The 19,259-nt window shown below is 32.0% G+C and overlaps 1 protein-coding gene across 4 annotated transcripts in view; it reads left to right on the top strand.

The window, feature by feature from the left end:
• LOC126749572 (insulin-like peptide receptor) overlaps positions 1-19,259 on the top strand; it is a 434,160-nt gene that overhangs the window by 328,933 nt on the left and 85,968 nt on the right. For all 4 annotated transcript variants that reach the window (XM_050459290.1, XM_050459299.1, XM_050459287.1 and 1 more), the window contains one exon: positions 10,151-10,304. In XM_050459290.1, the coding sequence (XP_050315247.1) occupies positions 10,151-10,304 (154 nt within the window). The remainder of the gene's footprint in view (positions 1-10,150; positions 10,305-19,259) is intronic.

Here is a 19,259-nt window from a genome sequence, read left to right as displayed (position 1 = left end):
TTTATTTTAAGTAATTAAATTTGTATTTTTTAAGTCTTTACAGGTCGCCTTCATGTAATTTTAATAGTTTTATTGTTAAATTATCTAACATTTTAAGTAAAATTGACAGGTGATATTAATGTACATTTTTAAGACTGCAATAACTGTAACAATTATTTGGCGATATGTGGATGGCTAAAATCTTTTAATCATGTCACATGTAGAATTGTAAATGCTGTATTATCTGATCATGAGGATGTATTATGTTCCTTTTTTCTCAATGATGTAAGGCGATCTCACGTAAAAGATGCCCGTAACTTTAAAGATTAAAATGTTGTAATGCAAGACACGGGAATGGTATCATATTTGACAGCGCATCTTTTAAAAATTTCCATTCAAGTTTAGTGGATTTTTTGAGTCAACTTTCTCCTTGTTAAGAATTAAGGAAAAAAGGAGAAGCCCCTGGTTTAGAAAGAATTTAATTTCTGATAAACATCTTCGGTATTTGCAGCCCATAAAAAAAATTCTCTAGATAATTCCAAATTAATATCCTACTTGAATAGATTATATATTAATAGAGTAAAATTTACTGCGATTTGAATTTTTTGCGACAGTGAAACTGGCAAAAAACTTGTACTATTGGAATAAAATAAACCAATCAAGAAACAAATCTAGCGAGACTTGGAATATTGTTAATGAGTTACATAGTGAACATTGTGGGAATCCATTGTTTTTAATAGAACGGTGATGACAGACACACTCCATAATTTTTTTCAAGATATTGCTTTACGTCTTTCAAAAAAATTGCTAATCTGTTGCTAATCCAGACTCTATACACAACTTTAAGCAATGTTAAACTTTTGTCTTAATGTAAAATTAGAACACTTCTAGGTGGGATGAGCTCTAATTTTACAGTCATTAAAGCTTACAGCGTTACCGCAACTAACTTTTGATTCTTTGGCTGAGGTGGTAAATGTTTCCTTTTGACGTGGGTCCTTCCTATATTCACTTGAAGCTTGATTATATCATTATTGAAGGGTGGAAACTATTTTTGATCTTTATAATCTATATTTCATAATCCATCAAATTTTAGCCCTGTAGCCCTAATTCCCAAGCTTGGTAAGCTTGTAGAGAGATTCGTAAAAACTAGAATAATGGAATTTTTGAAACGGCGTAATGTTCTTAACCATGTAGTTTAGATTCCGGGCAAAACTGGGTACATTTCATGCTATTGTATATTTTTGGATGGAAAATTGAATTGAAAGAACTCGTCCATTATCTCAAAGAGACCTACATAACTAGAGAAAAAATAAAAATTCTAAGTCTCAAAATATCTTTTTATCTGTCAATCAGGTTACATGTTTCGCTAATAAATTATCATCAGACCTGAGACTTAGAGTTTTTATTTTTTCTCTGGAAAGTTGAATGCTGGGGAGAGTGCGGCCGCACTCGGGTCATAGAAGTCACAGAATACTGCTGCAGAAGCTATAAACCTATGGATTTAGAGAAGTTGCTCTCAACTGGTTTCGTTCTTACCTGCCTGGAAGAACACAAAGAGTATTCTTTGACAATTTCAAAAAAGTAGTCAATTTTTCTCAAAGAGACCTCTTAATAATTAAAAATTCAGAGATTGGAGGGACACAAAGTCAAGTTTGAAACCGGATTTAATGTGAACGTCAGCAATATTTTTTTGTTTAACTTAAATATTTGTTTTAACTTAAATGTTTGTGGTGTTAAACGAATAGCTTTACCGATCTGATAATGCCTTAGGGCGAAACACGTATAATAGTTTTTTAAAAAATAAACATAATCTCAGACCATTGACTTTGAGACCACTGATTTGATTGAGAAAAAATTCAGAGATTGGAGGGACACATCCAATGATATGTCATCCTGTCGACATATGGATGCGAGTGTACCCCAGGGTTCTCTTCTTGGACCAACGTTGTTCCTGGTTATGATATCTCTCAAATTCCAATTAGGGGGAAATTTACTATATTTGCAGATGATACAATAATACTTGAGCATGACACTAATCCTAAGAGGTTAAAGAGTATTATTGATGAAGATTTAATTCTGACAAAGTCATGGTGTGAATCTAAAAGATTAACTTTTAAATGTAACTTGGCCACTCTAATTTTGCAAGACGAAATATCAAGTACTTCTGACATATGCAAATTTTTGGATCTGACAAAAATTGATGGGCAATTAAAATCTGAAAATCATATTTCCTCTTAAAAAAAATTATCATCCAACTGTTGCTAGCTAGAGTGCAACATACTGCTAGAGTAACACTCTCTGGGACTTGATGTGCCTAAAATTGCCTACCACGGTCTTTTGAAGTCTCATATGGTACTGTGTTTTAAGATCTGTGCTCTCAGTATTTGTTTAGCTCTCTATTTATTCTGCAAAAAAACGCTACATGAGTGTAGTTTCCTTTCATACCCGCTGTAGGCCAATATTCTTCAAATACTCTGTCCTGACATTGTCATTTCATTTTTATTTTTGAGATTGTTCTTATCCACAAAAAATATTGCCATCAGCTTGATCCTTTGTCCTCGGATTACAATCTCCAAACAATTTTCTTTTTACCTCTGCTTATCTCAAAAAGTGAGCAGATTAGGTCCTCCATTGTGTATCGGGGCAGAAGGCTTTTTTACCATCTACATAAGGCTAATAAATTGTAAAGAACATTTTAGGACAAATATAAAGAAACTCTTACTTGCAAAAGCGTTTTATTCTTTAGACGCGTATTGAAATATAACCTTTTAATCCTGAGGAAATTTGCATACCATGAGTGACTTCTTAGTACATTTTTTACTTTTTTAATTGTGTTGCGTGTGTTCTATGTTCTACGTATGTATGTTATTTTTGTAAAAGGTTATATTGTCAATTGTCTTTAAGGTTTTATATGATGATTTGTTAACAAGATTATGTTAGTAACTTAGTAACGCTATTTTTGACTTTGCTAATATTCAAGAGATAGACGAATCTGAGCATTATAAAACGTTAAAAGTTGTTGCGGTATATGCAGCCTTTGCGCTTTAAAAGAGCGAAAGTTTTTAGAATCTGCTTTAGCTATTTCCGCTAAATGATCATGCCATGATATTTTCCATAGCTCACGAGCGAACTGACAAAGACAACGACAAAGTAAGCTAGGACATCATAAGACTTAGAGCGGCAAAATCAGCGTTCTTTGTAAATAAAGCAAACTGAGTCTAAGCTGCATTAAACTCAATCGAATAAATTTCATCCCACTGTAAAATGATGTTAAGGCATAAATGTAAAGATTTGACTAATGTTAAGGCATTAACAGTTGTTATTTGGTAACGCCTATGGCGTTAGAAAGCTGAAGATGACAATATATAATCATCAGCAAAGCTGTAAATTGAATTAAAAGTCTTGTGAAAATATGGTTGATATATAATAGAAAGAGGGTAGGGAATAAGATACATCCGTAAGGGGCACATCAGCGTTAGTTTCAAACCTCTGCAAGATATGTTCATGATCCACAACATGAATGGATCGGTTCTAGAGGAAGTTTTAAAATAAGTAGAGGTTTTTATCCAGGATTCGATCGAATGCCTTTGATATATCCGGAGCTTTTGCACGGGATTTACGTAATCTATTAATAACATTTATAGGCGTATTATTTTTTTCTAATTTAGAATGCCATTGATGCAACTCCGTTAATTCAAGCCGCGCTTATAAAACTTTATGCATAGTCAGGACTCTTATTTCAAAATTCACACCTTAGAACTAGCCTCGCAGAACGATAACACGTGATCATACGGTTTATTGACCTTTCCTTGTGACAAATAATATACCTATAATAGAACATAAAATTCATATATGTTAATGACCCTAAATGGCAATTCAATTACTACACTATTGTATAAACTTAGGGTATGAAATTTAGGATAATGCTTATGTGTTAAATTAAGAGTTCTTAATTATGCATTAGTGAATCTTATATAAACTCGGTTTCCGAATGATCAGTTTACAGTAACAACAAAATAACGCGTGTTATGTATAACGTTATAAGCGATAATGCTAAACAAATTAGTTTAAATGCCTATTAAAATATAATATTGAAGCTTGATTAGGGTTTATTAATTGTAAACCGTGGAAAAAGCACTCTAGAATAGACCGAATTGCTGAACGATATGGTCAAAAATTGGCATACAATTTTAAGATTACATCTCTATCATTATCTGTATCATGCCATTGAGCTGAATTAGAGACAACTCAAAAGAAAAATTAGAAGCAGCAATAAATACCCAAAATTTGACAGCCGGGTTATAGAGGTGATTACGGTATCTGTTAATAATATGGGGAGAAATCAGTGGATTTTATATAAATACTTTTTTATTGACTGAAATAATGATATCAGAAAATCGATAGAACACTAATGACTCAAATGTATTTCTAGGAAAATAGAATTGCACAAACAGACATATCATTTTTTTTTCTAAGAAATAAAAGTGTTTCCATGGTAATTTTTTAATCTAAATTTGTAATTTATATAGAAATAATAAAAAGAAACTTGTCATATATGTATGAGTTTCAATATATTTTTATTGAATTTCACTTATTTTTGCTGCGGGATTTGATTAATTGATCCTATAATTACCAATGACTAATATTGTAACCAGTATAATATTTATCAATAAAATGCTTATATAGTTTATTTTTGACAGTGCCGCCTTTTTCCACTCCATGTTTTTAAAAATGAAACAGGTTAAAATAAGCAAAGAAATTATGCTCGTATTATTGTTGAACTTCTATTTTATGTAATAATTCGTCGGCAAATTCACAAAGTGGCGAATATCAGTTTCTTATGTTTTCAGAAAATGGCGTCTAAAGTTTATGGGATTATTCAAATCATTGTATTTTTTACATTAACCTCAAGTTTTAACTGGGGATTGTAGGGGTGGGATTATTTTGCATACCTAGGAGAAAAAACGAGACTTTTACAATTGTAACACACAAAAAAACAACATTCGCCTTTTTGAAGTACAAACTTTATTACCGGATTGACATTCGCCTTACAAAAAATATCATAACGGTATCCTTAAACATGCTAAAACTAAACAACAAAGTAGGTAATTATCGAAAAAAATACCACTCTTAAACAAAAAATAGGAAATATAAACACTAAACAAAAATTACCAAAACATTATTTTAGTTGGGTATGTAAGAGAAATCTTTTAATGGGGCAGATTTTTAAAAAATTCCGTGTATTCGACGCCACGTATGACAGGATTTTTGCCCTCACATAAGGATAATAAGGATTTATATTTTTTTTTCGGGAATTTTCTGAAGACCTTTATTTAGTCTAGCTATATGTAATTTAAATAAGTTGACATTTCGTGGAAGTGTTATTATTCGGAAACTTGTCAAAATGGCTATTTTTAAAAGATATTTGGCTTAGTTCTGACTTGTTCACCATTGTAACAAAAATTTTGGTCCAGTTTATAACAACTTTCCCAAGTGAATCATCAGCTTGAGATTTAGGTATTCGCAAATCCTGAGACAATTTCTTAAAATCAAGAAAGTCATAAAAATTCATTTCGACCACAATGTACGGATGTTTACGCCTTGCTAATTTTATAATTGGTATAATTTGACTTGGTAAAAAAAAATCTCCAGCTACTTTTATGGCTCTATTGATGGCATTGTGGGCCGAATCCCGCTCACTTTGGCCGTGGCAAGTTTCAAAAAAATAATGATGAACGCTTTTAATGTTTTTGCTACTTTTTAAAAAATACAAGTACATTGCTGGTCAAACTGAGTTTTTGTTTTATCCAAAACACCCATCTGAAAAAAATCGACTGTTTCAGCTCATCAACTCCTTTATTGTCACAAACTTGTAAAACTCTGTAAATGCATGATGCTATTTCTGATGCACCTCTTTTACTTTGAGTTTCATCCCAGGTATAGCAATAACAGTCTTTTGACGCTAGATCATAAATTGTGAAGTTATAAAAACTTAGGCGTTGCTTGTAAAAGTGTGCACTCTCTTTAGAAATAGGAAGATGTATGACCTGCTGTAGATCAAAAACAGCACACAGTTTGTTGTTTTCAATTGCTCTCTGCTTACATCTTGCTTCATTTCTCTTACTTTCTGCTTTTCACTTTGGTGTTTTTTAAAACTCTTCAATAAGCTCCTCTTTTTTACTTCGTCCTTTTTTGGTCTATGCACCGATAGATTGAGTTTATTGAATACTTTTCGATACGTGAAAATACTAGCAGGATCATCGTCTTTCTGAGCTTCTAAATACATTCCATGCATTTTTGAAACTGAAAGTAGAGGTGACAAATATTCTTTTGAAGAATCTGCGCGACAAAAATGAGATTCTACCCTTGGAAACATGTTTATGTGATTTTTAATATCATTTTTAAGTTTACTGTCGCGTTCTTTCATTTTGCATGTTCTTCCACCTCTTCTTTCCTTCTCTATAACACCTGTATTCTTTTTCTTCATTATACAAGTCCTCATAAACTTTTCCGAAATACAAAATGTATTTAGAAATAAAACCTTACAAACCTGAATTTTCTCCCCAAAGAACGGCAAATACCAGTCGTTTCTGTGTCCTTTCCTAGAGTAAATTTTTTGTAACCTAGGAACACCAGTTTCAATTAAACTGCACAAATATTGTCTTTGAAGGTCTAAGGAACCAAGACCATAAAACTCCGTAAATATTTCTTGTCGCTGATCATTCGTAAATAAGTGACATTTTCTTCCAAATCTCTTACAATAATCACTTTTACAGGCTTCTTTAAGCAATTTTGGAGGAGCGATATTCATTATATTTGGAATTACAAATGGTAGCCCAGTTGCTTTTCTAAATTTGTTTTCTTTCAAATATTTTACTTTACTTCGTTTTCTCTGACAAGGTATTTCAATTGGACTGCCCTCAACTTTAAAATCTGCAGAATTCAGAACAGTCTCTTCGTTAACCTTGCTTTCTTGTCTGCTTTTGTGGTTTATGCAGTCTAAATTTTGGTCAAAATGAGGCCAACAAAGTAAAATATTACACCTATGGCAAGCCGCTCAAACTTCTTCCAGACATCCACAAACTTCGCAGTGTTGTTGAACATTGCCGTTAAAATCAGACTTTGAAAACTCAGCGAATTTAATCTTGCTTTTTTTTTTGTTTTGTCGTACTACTTTTGTAAGGCAATTATTGCTGTCAACCACTTCGTGAATTTTACAATCAGTCTTCCCATAATAGTGCTGCATACAAAGGAAGTAACCACAACCGCAAAATTGTGTACCTTGTAAGGTGCACTGTTCAAATTCGCAATTTACGGAATCAAGAATAATGTCATCAGAGCAATCCATCTTTGTATCTTCTAATAGCACACCTGAAAAAAAAATAAACAAAAAAGTGGGCGTGAAATAAAAGACTAAACAAGTACCTGTTTTTGGTTCCACAGTGCATATTATTATATCAGAAATGATATTAACTTTTTTTTTTGTACGAAACCTGAGGATTTTCAACAATTTGAGGGTCTTCCAAAGTTTTACCTAAAATTTCTTTTGACTTTGAAAAAGGAAGATTATTATCCAAAGCAAAATCTCCTAGAAAAGAAAAAGAAAACTGTATATACTTATTATGATAAAATTTTAGGATAGTTTTAAAACTTACCTGCTAATATCTCGAGAACAGTACCATGTGCTTCGCTTTTTGGAATTATGCAAATTTTGGAACCTTCGGATTCGTCATTTAGTTTGGAGATTTTCAAATCTTTAAACAAAAGTTCTTTTACGTTAGATAGTGGAAGATTCATGTTGGTATCATCCGAACTTATATCAGAAGAAATAATTTCTTGAAGAGAAAAAAAATACATTATAATATTAGACAAATTTCTTACATTAATCCCCACCTAAACCACCTAAAACTCACCTGTTGACTTATCCAAAATACTTCCATGCTCTTCTCTTCTTGGAATTATGCTAATTTAGGCACCTTCGGATTCGTCATTTATTTTTGAGCTTTCCAAATTTGTAAGCAAAAATTCTTTTACCTTAGATAGTGGAAGATTGTCAGTATCATCCCAACTATTATCAGAAGAAACAGGTTCTTGAAAAGAATGAGAAACAGTATAATAATAGACAAATTATAGTAATATCTTAAATTCACCTATTGATTCCCCCAAAATACTGCCATGCTCTTCAGTAGCGATAATTTTTCCATAATACCATTTTGCTTTATATTTCATTTTTACTCTGCAACCGATATCAAGAACACTTTTTGTTTTATCCGCACACTTTAGTTTTTTAAAATCCACCACGTTCTTATCTCCATCATTTCACAACACTAATGCATCCATTTTTTTTTTTGTAAAAAGGATGTTTACAGTAAGAAGACACAGAACACACTAACCTTTTTTGAGGTTAAAATAAAATATAATATAAACAATTTAGTTCGTAAACTGGCGAATTCCATATTCGCCCACAGCCGGTAACTTAAAAAATGTTTTCAAAGAGGCGAATATGATATTAGCCTGTTTGAAGAAATGTTATTTGGTATTTTGTTACATACGCCTAAACTTAAATATCGATTAACTTATCAAGGGGACAGAATAAAGAGTTGCCACTTTGAGAGATTGTTCGGTGTTCCCACTTCTATCGAATAACGATATAAGCCAAAAATCACTTTTTTTTATATTCGCCACTCTGTGAATTTGCCGACGGATTTAATAATTAACATTTATATTATGGTAGAAAGAAATATTTTCACAGATCGGTAAAAAAGTAGAATGAAAAAACTTAACGTTTCTATATTTTTCAATGTATGCAGATCTTGAAGTCATTTAGTAAATATGGTAATAAATTGCAAATTTTTAGACTACACTATAATTTACAAAAAAAATTATTTGACCACTGTTGAATGAATAATGAAGACTTAATTTGGAATGTTTATCAATTATTCATGAATGCCATGATGTAATTTAAAAATGTAAATTAAAAGTAATATATTAAAAGTTTAAACAAGTATCTCCAACTGTTATCAAGTGTAGACTGATAATTACAACCAATAAGTTGCCCTCAAAATGAGAAAAAGTTATTAATGTTTACTGCTTGTTTCGTTTTTTAAAGTATAAACTTAGAGTATGCACGTATTTATAATACAATACGGTGTACATAATAAGAATCTTCAAACTGAACTGAACATTTACATAAAAAATCGTCATCAAAATTTAAAAAGTTCCATTTTTTTTATTTTACACAATAGCTTTATTGAGTTGTGTTCTATACAAAATATTGGTATTTATAAAAAATTAATACATGTTAAGTATATATGGTTCATAAAAATTCTTTAATGCTTGGATTTCTCCACTTACAATAAAGAAAATAAAATTTCGATACCATACCTCAAAAAGAACGTATTGTAAAAAAATACACCAACTCGATAGTTTTTTTACACTATTTATTTTAAAAATCTTTGCCTGCATTGGGATGACTTGGGCCCCTTGTAACTTTGTCCCTATTTCTATTTTGCCTTATTTCTTTTTTGGTATAAATATTTTTTTACTCTAATACCCATAAAATGTAAGCCAACAGTTGTTTTTTCACTTTTCTAAAAAAATGCAGCAAAATGTATTGCTCAATCTAAAAAAAAGAATTAATGGCCTAAACTCTTAATAATATCATGAAATAACTTTCTAATTAGATGCCCGAATAAGAAACACATTTATGAGGAAAGTGTCAAAATTGAAGAAAATTCATAGCGCAAGCACCACAACTATAATAAATCGAATACAAAACACTCGCATTAAATAAAAAGTCTCTGGCGCAGTAGCCTTGTGGTATAACAAAGCGTTAAAACCATTAAACTGACTAAAATAACTTGAAAATTAATAATTAGGATTCCTGAAATAAGTAAATTCATGAACTAAATTACTGCACTGTCAAATATTAGTTGCGTTATTTGATGCATTTGCCTGAGAAAGTAGCTCAGCTACCTGAAATTAAAAAAAAAGTGGCTAACTATCTCAAATTAAAAATAACGAAAAAGCTTCTTTGGTGCCTAGAATAGCGAATATTAATATGTGTACTCAATAAATATAATGTTATGCTTCTCCGTTGATAGGCAGTTTATGAATATTTTAGAAATTTTTTTTGGTATGCATAAAACCTGTCCAAAATAACCATTTTTAGGATACTGTTGGAACCAAGATCAGTGCCAAGTATTTACAGACGATTGCCATGAAGAATGTCTAGGTTGCACTCAACCAGGATCAAATGCTCACTGCGAAGTTTGCAAGAACTTCGAAAGCGATGGAATATGCGTAGCTCAATGCCCTTCTGACAAGTAAGTTTTAGCTTTATTCTAATTTTAAAACTTTATGTAATTAAACTAGAATTAAAAAGAAATCGATAACTTGAGAACATTTTACAATTTTACAGTACAGACCGCTTAGTCTTTAAATGAAATTAAACCAATCTTGAGTGTCTTAAACACAATAGAGGCTTAAATGTCTGAAATATCATATTTTTCATATTATTTGCATGTTATTCGTCTAATGGATCAGAGAAAGAAACTTAACTCCCTAAAAAAGTAACGAGTATATTAAACAATAATTCTGAAACTATTAACCCTCCAGTAGTCAGGTGGGATCTGTCAGGCCAATGTGGCTTTTAAAGTAATGCTCCACTCTTATTTTTGTTTAAGTGGTCAGTACGTCTCCGTATGTCCGTCGAGATTTAGTAGTTCACAGGTCATAGGGGGAAATCCATACTTAAAGAAATCCAGAGATTACAGCAGTTGCATAATTAAATACAAATTAAGAATATTGATTTGAAGAGTGAGCCAGAATCAGACCATTGCAAAAAGAGCGATGACAATACGGATACTAAGGAAGAACAACAGGAAGAAATAAAAACTTAAACTCCTAAAGAACCTAAAACTCCAGAATACTTTTAGGGTAATGAAGAAAATCATCGACTCTTTTATTATGTAAAAGATGGTACAACTTGCAAAACATGCCCTCCCAAAAATATTTGAACAAGAAGTTGTACCAGGTACAAAAGAAAACGGCCGTCAAGCTTTTGCTCCTTTAGAGTGTTGGAGATGTTATATTGATTAAAATATTCTTGATGCAATTGTTGAAACCATAAACATGAAGCGTAGTCTACAAATACTGTAGAAATAAAGGCGTTAGTAGGTATGGATGCAAAAAATTTGGATGGAACAAGTGAAGAAACATTTCGAGCGACTATGGCCCACAGCCGATTTGTATTCTTGCTTCGTCTTCTCCGTTTTAATGATGTGAATACCGGAGAAGAAAGAAGAACTCTAGAAAAACTCGCACCAGTCAGAAATGTATTTGGTCAGTTCACTCAGAACCACAAACTTAATTATATCCCTGAAATGCTTTTTTCGTTACAAGATCGTTTCGGATTTTGCATCTACATACCCAATAAACCAGGTATGGCATTAACTTTTTTTTGTTGAAGGCTGCCTGTTATTTTTATACGCTGAATATGGAAGTTTATGTTGGACTCAACCTCCAGGACCATATTAGCTCAGCAATAAAACAATTGATTTAGTAGAACGAATATGTGAACCAGTATTTGGTACGTCGCGGAGTATAACCAATGAATAATTGGTTTACAAGTTATGAAATTGTAAAACGCATGCCGGAGCAACACAAAACTACAATTGTTGAACAATCAAAAGGGGATTCTAAAAGAACTTCTTAATCCTAACAGGCCAGAGTTGTTATCTATGTTTGCCTTTTCCAGATTCATGGCTTTTGTATCATATCTGCCGAGAAAATATAAAGTCGTCATAGCATTATCATCTTTTCACTATGATGATACAATTGATGAAGATTTATATGCATATATAGCACCTTTTATAACATAACAAAATCGGGTGTTGAGTAGATCAGAAGTGTGCAGCGTATACCGTAGCTAGGAATACCAGAAAATGGTTCATGAAAACTTTTTATAATTTGTTTAACATTGCAGGCCTAAACTCACATGTTTAAAAATGTAATTCCAATGAAAAAGATATAATATCGGAGCGAAGATGGTTTTTAAAAGAAATTGGTTTCTGTGTCAAGAATGCATTGAAAATGGACAAAAGAACAAGGAATGAGAGGGTTAAATAAAATAGGTAAAAAATGTTAAAAATAAAATTAGAAAGATATCACAAATAAAGTACAAATTTTGTTCTTTCAGTAAATATTTGTTTATTTTGCTCATCTCAACTCGACTATTAATGTAATTTTAAGGTAGAGCTGCGCCAAGTTTTGTCCCCTAATAACGCGCGATTAGCGACAGTAGCGCGCCTTTTTTTAATTTAATTTAATTTAAAGGCACAGAACACAAATATAAAAATTAACGCAACGGCACTGTTTATATGCAAATCGGGGCGATCGATACCGTTGCTTTGGCAGCGGCGTAAACAAATTTACTGCGCAACCGAGCCGAACAACACGTGCTGTACCTTTCCTTAGCTAGACAAAGTCTACCCGATTACTCAAGGGTTAATTAACTATTAAATAATCATAAAGCCACATCAGTTTATAGAAAAAAAATAAACAAATTTCCTGTCAAAAGAATGAACCCATAATTCAACACTATGAAATAAGAAAAATCTAACTTAACTGTTGAGAATATTATAATAAAAAAAGGGTACATTCAAGGTTTGTATAGTAAGATCTAAAATACCAAGCTTAAAACACTGTGATCAACACTGATTAATAAGCTTGATAGATCACATTACCGAAATTTTCACAAAAATCATACGCAATAGAATATCCAAGAAATACGAAGCAAATATGTCGAGCCACAATTTGGATTCCAAAACCCATTAGGCACACGAAAAGCGATCTTTAGACTGCAAGTTTTAATTCAAAAAAGATGCAGAGATATAACAACGACGTCCATTTGTGCTTCATCTTCTTCAAAGCATTTGATATTGTCAAATATAATAACCGCATGGAAATGCTTAGGAAGGTGCATATTGAAGGCAAGAATCTGCGCATAATAATCAGTCTCTATTGGAACCAAAGTGTTGAGATAAAGATGCGCAACTTACACAGTAGGAAGATAAATATTAAAAGGGGTTCCTCTCACAGCTTCGTTCAATACATATTCTACATAAAGCTTCAAAGAAGCATTGAGAGAAGTTTCAGAGGATATCAAATTAAACGGAGACTTAGAACATTGAAAGGCTAGAATTAGTAAAGTACAACATGTGCACAAGGGCAAGGGGAGTGTTTTAATTACAAACATATTCATCGATTCTCTGTTGTCAAGTTTACTACACGCACTTTCAAAAGAGGAAATTTTCAGCTATATATCAACACATATCATAATGTTAATTTAACTTATTGATGTTAGATTTTAGATTAAAAATAAAAAGTAGAAATAGACATATGTTATTCTAAGCGCAAAAATAACATTTTCAAAGCAACAAAAAATTACTCTTAAAACCGCTTTAAAAAATTTGAAACACCGCAGGCAAAAGCTGATGTCATCTTGGCAAACGGCTTTGTCTTTACATTCGGCATTTGTGAAGTTCTGTGCTTTTCTTTAGTTTTTGGTTGAAAAAGAAATAAGAGTCATTTCGTGTTTTGGTGAATTGTTACGATAGTAAAAACTTGTGCCGCACCATGGGAAAAGGGGGATTTAAGCCGATCTTTTCACAAGTAAATACCGACATTGTCATAACATTATATCAAGAGACAACCGTCGTCATAAACGTAGAATAATAAAAACTTATTAAGACATCTATATTAATTATAAAATATTTAATTTCCATAAAAATGCTTTTTATTAGATAAGTGTCTTTATTCTAATAAAGTACGTTAAAAAACCGCATAAAGAGTTTATAAACGGTAATATTATTTATAATTAAAGCATAATCTATTAATAATAAATATTTATCATGTAAATATTTTTTGACGACGTCACTGGTAAAGATTACATGTGTCGGTGGAATCAACAATGCGATCGAGCGGCATTGCAATATTGTTGCCTTTTTCTCTAATATACGTTACATAATATACAGTATTTTACAGTCAATTACATTTACATTTAACTTTGCATGTTGACTTCTTTATAGAGTAACTTATCATAGTTTATGATAAAAAATCCTTCATATTTTATTGAAGGCGAATAGTATTGTTTTGCGCCTGTCAAAATAAGTGACAAATTTTTACGATATTATAAAGTGTGTTTTTTTTGCTATTTCTACATAAGCATTTAGCATCATTGCTTGAGCGATGTTGCAATTAAACAAACTGCCAATAGTTCCACGGCAATGCTAATTTTAGCCTCTCAATGTTCTAAGAACGGAGAAATAATTAGATATAGTTATTATCGCTTGATATAGTTATTACTGCAATTAGTTTCAAAGATTCATGTAAAGCATGCACACAGCAAGTCAAGAATTGTAGCGCGTAACTCGGTTCAAACCAATTTATTTCCAACCCGTGTGAGTCATACCAACCACAAAAAAAAATTACTAAGTCCAGACAAGCAAATTTTGTTTTAAAAGATTCAGAGATTTGGTGGCCGCCAGCTTTTAGACAGTGGAGAAGGTAGTGGGAGAAATTTTAATAAGAGCGCCACTTGATTTAAATATTTTACACCAAACCCTGATAGATTATGATGGCAATATAAGCCCCTCTTAATCAAGAAAATGATGACCAAATTATGCTTGTACCTAGATCCTAAAAGCTGAAAATAATTTGGGAAAAACTCAAATAACAATCCATAGGTCCACCAGATTGATATAATCATCCAAGAATTTACATAGTCACTTCCATTTATATAAAAAAATTAAATTCCACTGAGATATTTAAATTTAGATAATTATTCAAAATGTAATACTGTAGTAATTTTAAGTAAATAAAAAATTGATAAAAGAATTAAGAGTTACTTGAGGTATGCTTAAGGCGAGGAATTAGTAAGGAAAAAAAAACAAATCCGCACTGAACTACTGTTCAAGGGGAAAATCCAAAACGTGATCACGTGTTGTTTACAAGAAGTATATGATTGGAGACTAATTTGGAACCGACCAGACAATGACAGGTGACACTGGTAGTGAACTTGTCACTCTCTCTCTTCGACACGATCTGACCCTGCCTCTTGGTGTAAACTACGCGGAGCCTCACTCTATCAAAATAGAAATTCCGCAATACCACAGCAAAATGATACTGCTCGGATACTAAAACATGGAAAACTAACAAAATTTTCCCAACGGGGCTACGAAATTCCAATTTTCCTCTTACGTCGCTCTGCCTGATTTATGACGCTCCGTCATCCGCCAAATGGAAACCAAACTTTAATGGGAAACAGCAACGCTGCCAAACCTCCACAACAACAAGTGTGTCAATAGTCATTACTGTCAATCACAGTCACTGTCAATCGGCTAGTAGGGTTAGAAACCAGATGTCAAGGCACGTTTATTTACTAAAACTTAACTTGAAGAATTGAAGGGAAATATAGCAAGCAAAACTGGGGAGGCCAATTTCAAATCAATTAGGATACCTTGCCCAACATGGTTGCGCTATAGAAGAAAGTATTTGTAAGTTTTCCTACAGTAACGGATCACCATCTAAAAGGTCTTATTTACTCCACTCATAGCGCAATTTGTGGCACAACAGCAGGTACATGAATAGGGACTAAGGAAACATAATACAACTAACTCCACCGAGGTGTGCTGACAGGATAGGGTAGGTAAATACATTCCTGAAAATAATCAAACCCCAAAAGCCTAAAAAAAATAAATTGCATTGCTATCAAACCCCAAATTCCATTTATAAAACTGTAAATCACACAACCCTTTCAAGCCGATACCAAAACCCATAAACTTTTGCCCGAATTTATATGAAATCCCATGTTACATGCTTAGGGCAAAATCTGCATGTAACAGAATATGGCCTAGAACTAAATTAAATTAAAACTAAATATATGCTCATTAGCAGAACATAACAACCTTCGATGCAATAGACAGTAAACAACCCAAACCTTGAATAATAAGTGGAGACATACACATACCTTGGATCGAAAGTCAACACAAAATGGAATCATTCAAGAGAAATAAGAAACAAATTGAAAAAGCGTGAAACACGTTCAACACTACTAAAAACTGGTTCACAAGCAAAATCTTAATTAAACTAAAATTAATAATGGTCATTTCCAGTCTTCTATGAAACCACGTTGAAAAAATTAGAACTCCTTGAGCTCCAGATTTATTGCCGCTTTCTTCGGATATCCGGGACTGACCACATCACAAACGTTAAAAGATGTAGAGAATAGGCAAAAACAAAGAAATAATCTTTACCGTAAATAAACGAAAGCTTGAACATATCATGAGGCATCATAATAAGTACCACCTACTACAGTTAGAAGTTCAAAGAAGGGTCTACAGCAAGAGGAGAATGAGAGGAAGACACTGATGCATAACCTATGAAAATTAGTTTAACATTGACCGTTGGGTAACATTAATGTTTGGATATTAACGAGTTTGGCGATTGTGTAGTTGCCGTAGATCATTGACCGAAGTGTTCAGAAGCGCCGTAAACAAAATCAAAATACCCTGGTTAACAGCCAATGTCCAAAATGGATAAGGAAACGGAAGAAAAAGAGGAAGAATGCTCAAATATCTCGAAAAAAAGTACATTTATGTCTATAAATTTGTTTCGCATGCAGCAAAGTCAACAAGCAATTTAGAATTACACATACTAAATAGACAATTTTATTATACCTTGATTTTATTGTGTAGTTGCCATAGATCCAATATATGGAACCTATTTAGTACAGCTATAAAGATAGCTTTAAGGGGTAATTTTTTTTTATACTGTACTATATAAATAATCAAGTTTAAAAAGAGAAACTGAGCATAATCACTCTTATATAAATAAGTCAGTTTTGAGATAAACATCATCATAAGTGGGATCATTATTGGATGAGTAGTAATATTAGAGAAAAGTCCGTAATATCAAAAAAGTCGTACTTTGGAAGATTAAAAATTACTAATGGGATTTAGTAGAAAAAAGCGGGAGAGACAACATTTTTTTATTTAATTTAATGATTATTAAGTACTAACCTTCATAGCATACCATAATATACAGATATTCTTTGTTTTAATTCTTATTTTAATAATTCAAATTGATATAATAAATTTATATCAATTTATTATACTGGTGACAATTTGAAAACACACAATTTGAGAAATAAAGCTACATTTGAGGAACTAGAGTAAAAAATTGCTAAACAAATTTTCACAAAAAAGGATATAGAATCAAAATAAGGTAATAAATAATTTGTTTTCATTTACTCCTTTAACCCTTGCCACCCCTATAATCCTAAAGCGCAACTTCTTGCTTATGATTCGTATCTTAAAAAATGCTTTAAAATGGTACATCGTACGTGCTTAAAATATTAGCTTTTAAAAGGTATTTTTGTATTCCTACTCCTCTTAATCGACTTGTTAGGCAGCTACAGCAACCAAATTATCCTACACTATGTAAAGAAAGCTTTTAAACTTCATTCAAATCATTTTCTAGAACTTGTTGACGATAACCGTGACAGAAGAATTTAATTTTATGTAATTGTAACAGGTAAAATTACTGCAGAACCTCGACTCATTAAATATATTTGCTCTAGGAACGAATGCTAATGAATTTTATTTAAATAGGCACGCAAATAAACAAAACTGTCATTACAGAGTATTTAGAGAAGAACAGAAGTAAGTTTGCGGGTAAAGCTAATGTTTGGTCTGAAATATTAGGTCATGCAATTATTGGTTATTTATAGAAGCAAATTTAAATGGCGAAATGTATGCTGACATGTTAGTATGATCTATCGAACCTCTGACAGACCATGAATTACAGAATTAGCGAAGCACACGGTAATTTATCTTTAGAAGAAAATTTATTACATGTTCATCAGGATGAAGCACCTGCTTGTTATTTAGATCAAGTTAGGTAATAGTTAATACTAAGACAGAATTAAAATAGAATAATAGTTATCCTAAAATAGAAAATAATTATCCTAATTAAAGATCTCCTAGAATCCCAGGAAGTTTCGCCTCTTAATTTCTTCCTCTGGGACTAAAAGTTGTTATCTTTAAGTCAGAACATACCTCAACAATGGACAGAAAGAATAGATTAAGAATGTCGAGCTTGAGCAGTGAAATGTTTAAAAATTTTGATTTGGAGTTTGAAAATGTTATTGTCTTAAAAACAATGGAAATAATTTTTACCATATCTTAAATTACTAATTAAAAATATATATATTTTTTTTTAAATGAAGTCGCTAACCTAGAAATGATTAAACGACGTATTTTATAATGAGAAGAATTTATAACGGTCTTCATTTAACATTGAAATTTCCCTCATACAATTCTAAGGCCACAACCTATATGATTTATGACACAATAAACATTAACTTGCCAGGACTAAAAAATTTAGTTTATTAAGTGGATGCACATTTGTGTCTCTCCAATAAATGGGAATTTCGTCGCTTAAAATTTCCATTTTTCAAAGACTTTACTTCATCCGTCCAGATAATATAAAAAAGGAACATTTTCTTGAGATCAAAGGAAAATGAATTCATAGAATTCTACTGTTCGTGGAAAGTTGTTATCTGTAAGATGCCGAACGATGAAAAAGACATGTGGGGGAAATATGTCTTTTCGTTAAATCCCTTATTATATTGCTACTTGCCTGGTATAGTCTTGGGTATGCCATAAATATTAATAATAAAAACTGCTAGTTTATTTTTTTGCGCTCTTGCTCGTACGAATCCAAAACTTCTGAACTTTCGTATAATTTTCTTGGTAGTACTTTGTGCTGGTTTCTGGTTTTTTCCGAAAATCGTAATTGTGTCACATATTCTTAAAAAAACTTTCTTGCATTATCTGTTAATAGTAAGTAATATAAATAATCTTCGAGTGTGTAATTTAAACGTTCTGGCATAATTTATTATTTGCCATGTTTACACCCAACCGTCAATGCGCATTAGCGAAATGCGAATTAAGATAAAACGCCTGTGTAGACACACGTGTAGACACTGAATATACCTGTGCTGGGATTCTAAAATCACGATTCGACACGATTACTTGATATGACTGATTCTAAATGAAATTTTCAGTCGTGAGTGTCTTGCGGATTGCCTAGTTTTTAACGATTTGTCAACGACACGCTTGGGTATATCGTATAAACCAGACGATATAGCTTCTTCCTTTTTTAATACGTGCATAATGTGACAGCATCCTTTTTTAAACGTATTTGTTTCATTTATT

This window comes from Anthonomus grandis, chromosome 2 (assembly GCF_022605725.1).
Source record: "Anthonomus grandis grandis chromosome 2, icAntGran1.3, whole genome shotgun sequence".
In the NCBI taxonomy this organism is placed as follows: Eukaryota; Metazoa; Arthropoda; class Insecta; order Coleoptera; family Curculionidae; genus Anthonomus; species Anthonomus grandis.
This window is presented reverse-complemented; position numbering and strand designations above follow the sequence as displayed.